Below are 4190 nucleotides of genomic sequence, written 5' to 3' on the forward strand. Positions count from 1 at the left end.
AATTTTTTTTTTTTTGACCGCAATTTTATAAACAAGAACGATATCATACAGTTCTTCATTTACTGATGACGGAGTCGGTGTGATGACCCTTTTTAAGGTCAATTTTAAACTTTAAATTGGATAATATTTAATTTGCTTACATTTGATTGCAACAATGTCTTGTAATTAATGGATACATTACGAAATTAATGCTACCTTTCTTGTTACAGAAGCAAGAAACGATGAACAATGTTCATCATTATTAAATCATTTAGCCCAAAATATTCCCGAGCATCACCGTACTACTCTTCATTTTCTTATGGCACACTTCTGTAGAATATGTCAAATGGAATACGCCCGAGGAAATAAAAATCCCCCCACTCAACTTATACAAGTTATGTGCCATATTCTTTTGCGACCGCCTTGGGAAAGAATAATGTAAGTTTGTGCTGGATTTTGCTGGTGAATTTGGTTTTCCTACCTTTTACTTTAATTTCAGTCAAGTAGTTTACAACACCCAAGCACACAATAGAATTGTAGAACTTCTTCTCTTATCATGTGATTGGAACGAGACTCTTCCTGAATTTGCTTCAGCTCCTGCAATACCTCCACGAAAAATATCGAAGGTGGGCTCGAGTTTATATTCAACGAGCATGGATAAAGATAAATCTATTAGTTCAAGTTTACACGATGCTGAATGGTATTGGGGAGATATAACACGAGAAGAAGTCAATGAAAAGTTAAACGATACCGTCGATGGTACGTTTTTGGTGAGAGATGCATCTAATAAGGGTGGGGAATACACATTAACGCTCAGAAAAGGTGGAGCTAATAAACTCATTAAAATATGCCATCGTAATGGGAAATACGGTTTTACCGAACCGTACCTGTTCAATTCAGTCATCGATCTAATAAACCATTATCGCCACGAATCCTTATCTCAGTATAACGCTTCCTTGGACATTAAACTCCTATATCCCGCCTCGAAATACAACCAAGAAGATGAAAGCGCTTATACTGAAAATATAGAGAAGTTAACAGCAAGTCTACTAGAAGTTAACAAAAGACTGAACGATAAAAATAAGCAGTTAGAAACATATACGGAGGATTTCAATAAGACGTGCAAAGAAGTGCTTAGCAAGAGACAAGCTCTTGATGCTCTTAGAGAGCTAGTCAAAGTATTTGTCGAGCAAACTAAGATGCAAGAGGCGTTTCAAAAGGAAGCTCAGCCGCATGAAGTTAAGAACCTTATCGATAACGCGGAAGTTCTTAAACAGAGATTGAAAGCTATGGAGGAAAGTTGTGAACAATTGGATGAAAATTTGCAACAGCGCGAAGCGTACAATCGATCTTTAGAACGAGAACTGACATCACTCAAACCTGTTATTCGTGATTTGATAAAGGAACGCGAAAAATATCAACGGTAAGTTCAAGTTAAACTTAGATGCCGCCTTTTCCACCTAAATATTAAGTGGTAGATGTTTGTCTAAATCATATTTTTCATTTTTCCAGGTGGCTTGTGCAACGAGGGGTTAAACAGAGTCGTATACTGCAGCTTTTAAACAGCGAAGAGGAAAGCGATGGAACAGACCTAATGGAAGAGTGTGATATAGAAAATCTACCACACAACGATGAAAGTACGTGGCTGTTATTGGATTGTTCTCGTTTAAAAGCGACGGAATTGTTGACGGGTAAACCGGACGGAACTTTTTTAATTCGTATTTCTTATACTCAGAAAAACCAGTACGCCCTTTCAATAACGTGCAATGGTACGGTTAACCATTGTATAATACAGAAAACTGTAAGAGGATTGGGATTTTCAGAACCGTACAACATATACAGTTCCTTGAAATCTTTAGTGTTACATTATGCTCAAAATTCGTTAGAAATTCATAACGATTCGTTAAATACTACTTTGAGGTATCCGATTAAAGTAGTCAGTAACTCCAATGATTCGAACAGAGCGTATAGTTAAATATAAGATTAAATTGTGATGGTAAATCTTAAGGACATGTTTTTTAAATTTTTTTATGTGATCACAGACTTTTATTTAATTGACTGAGAATTCATCAAGTGGCGTAATTATGTGGTTATACTTTTAAAACAATTTCATCTCATAAACACCATGCAACTGACTGTGATAGTGTAATGAACGAAGGTTTTCCGCCAATAGTGAAAAGTCTTTGTGTTAGTGACAAAAAGGAAACGAAAATGGAGTTACCCACAACTTGTACTACTACTATTACTACTACTTCTACTACTTCTATTATTACTACTACTACTGCTGCTGTTGCTGCTCCTACTTAATACAGAATACGATGCATTTTTTATATCTTTGTGTGTAACGTTAAAAAGCTGTTTTAGTGTTGTTAGCATATGAAAAATATACATGAAGAAAATGTCAGAAAATCGAAGTCACTGTTTCGTGATCCTTTTAAAAAAAGTTGCCTTTGATGTCCTTTCGGCTTATTTTCTCCTTAACTTCAAATAACAATGAAAGCGATGTTTTTAAAGTGTGTTTATAAAAATGTATTAGTAACTGGTAATCGTAAATAATTTGAATAAGGAAAACATAAACAAAATAATGGATTTATGATATTCTAATCACATACTGAAATAAGAAGAAGAAAAGGAGAAAGATGCTGACATTACTTTGCAAAGTAGATAAAAAATGTGCGTGTTACGCACAAGATGAGTGATTGAGTTGACACTTAATCGTCCTGTCACATCTGCTTGTGATGTAGACATTTCTGTGCAAAAGTAACCAAATTTGAGATGATTTTCGGATATATGTCTGTCTGTTATGGAAAGAAAGTGTGAGTTCTGGGTATTATATTTTAGTACTGATTGGAATTTTTTTCATTCAAAGTCTTGCGATGTAATGAAATGAAAGTTGAGAATATGATGAAGTAAGGTATCTTCCGTCGAACCTAATATATGCAGTTGTCACAAATTGGCTTTATTTATATATGAGTACAAATGTATTTTATAGAGTTTTTATTATAATATAATGATGAATTATAATAATATATTATTTGCAAGTACCTAAATTTGTTTGTGATAAAATTTGTGTACTTAGATGTCATCTTCACAATGAGGTGTACTTTTAATTATTAAAAAAGAAAATGTTATAAATATATTTCATTTTANGACATTACTTTGCAAAGTAGATAAAAAATGTGCGTGTTACGCACAAGATGAGTGATTGAGTTGACACTTAATCGTCCTGTCACATCTGCTTGTGATGTAGACATTTCTGTGCAAAAGTAACCAAATTTGAGATGATTTTCGGATATATGTCTGTCTGTTATGGAAAGAAAGTGTGAGTTCTGGGTATTATATTTTAGTACTGATTGGAATTTTTTTCATTCAAAGTCTTGCGATGTAATGAAATGAAAGTTGAGAATATGATGAAGTAAGGTATCTTCCGTCGAACCTAATATATGCAGTTGTCACAAATTGGCTTTATTTATATATGAGTACAAATGTATTTTATAGAGTTTTTATTATAATATAATGATGAATTATAATAATATATTATTTGCAAGTACCTAAATTTGTTTGTGATAAAATTTGTGTACTTAGATGTCATCTTCACAATGAGGTGTACTTTTAATTATTAAAAAAGAAAATGTTATAAATATATTTCATTTTATGATTTTTTTAAGTCAAAAAACCCAGCGCTCGGTTGTAACTTAACGGACGTACTTTTTGTTTTTATGAAAGTACTGTGTTGTCTCAAAACGATTTTCTTGTAGATGTTTGTATTTGCTTCTATTTACAATGGCTATTTCGATTGAATGTTTAAAACATCCTACTAGTTATCAGTAAGTTTCAAATTGTGATAGTTTTATATATAATTGTAACAATAAATTATTTAAATTGATTTGTGTTGCATTATTTACAACTAATCAGATTTCAAAGGAATCAAAAATAGAGAAAAGTGGGAATTCTGTTAGTTAAGCATGGACATAGAATAATTATACTAAAAAAGAAGATTTATTTAAAAACCAGGCCAAGATTATCATAAATGAAGGGAAAATAAAAATAAAGTCTATTTTTACTTACAGAACAAACATTTCAGTGGCGGCACATTAACCCTTTGATATAACAATTTTATTGTAAAACATGAATTCAGCATATGCAACCGGTTAAGCACGAGTGTAATGTGTGCTGTGGATGTTTCAAAATTTTGCTTTTTGTGGGATGAA

At 32.5% G+C, this 4190-nt stretch overlaps 1 protein-coding gene across 1 annotated transcript; it reads left to right on the plus strand.

Annotated features, from left to right (window-relative positions):
• Positions 1–172: 172 nt before the first annotated feature.
• On the plus strand, positions 173–2550 carry LOC112906114 (phosphatidylinositol 3-kinase regulatory subunit gamma-like; the record flags this gene model as incomplete). The annotated part of the gene is made up of 3 exons (XM_025979779.1): positions 173–417; positions 479–1402; positions 1492–2550. Coding segments are annotated over 3 exons (1632 nt in total), but the record flags the coding sequence as incomplete, so codon positions are not given.
• Positions 2551–4190: the final 1640 nt, after the last annotated feature.

The sequence above is a fragment of the Agrilus planipennis genome, unplaced genomic scaffold (genome assembly GCF_000699045.2).
Source record: "Agrilus planipennis isolate EAB-ADULT unplaced genomic scaffold, Apla_2.0 scaffold1987, whole genome shotgun sequence".
NCBI lineage: Eukaryota > Metazoa > Arthropoda > Insecta > Coleoptera > Buprestidae > Agrilus > Agrilus planipennis.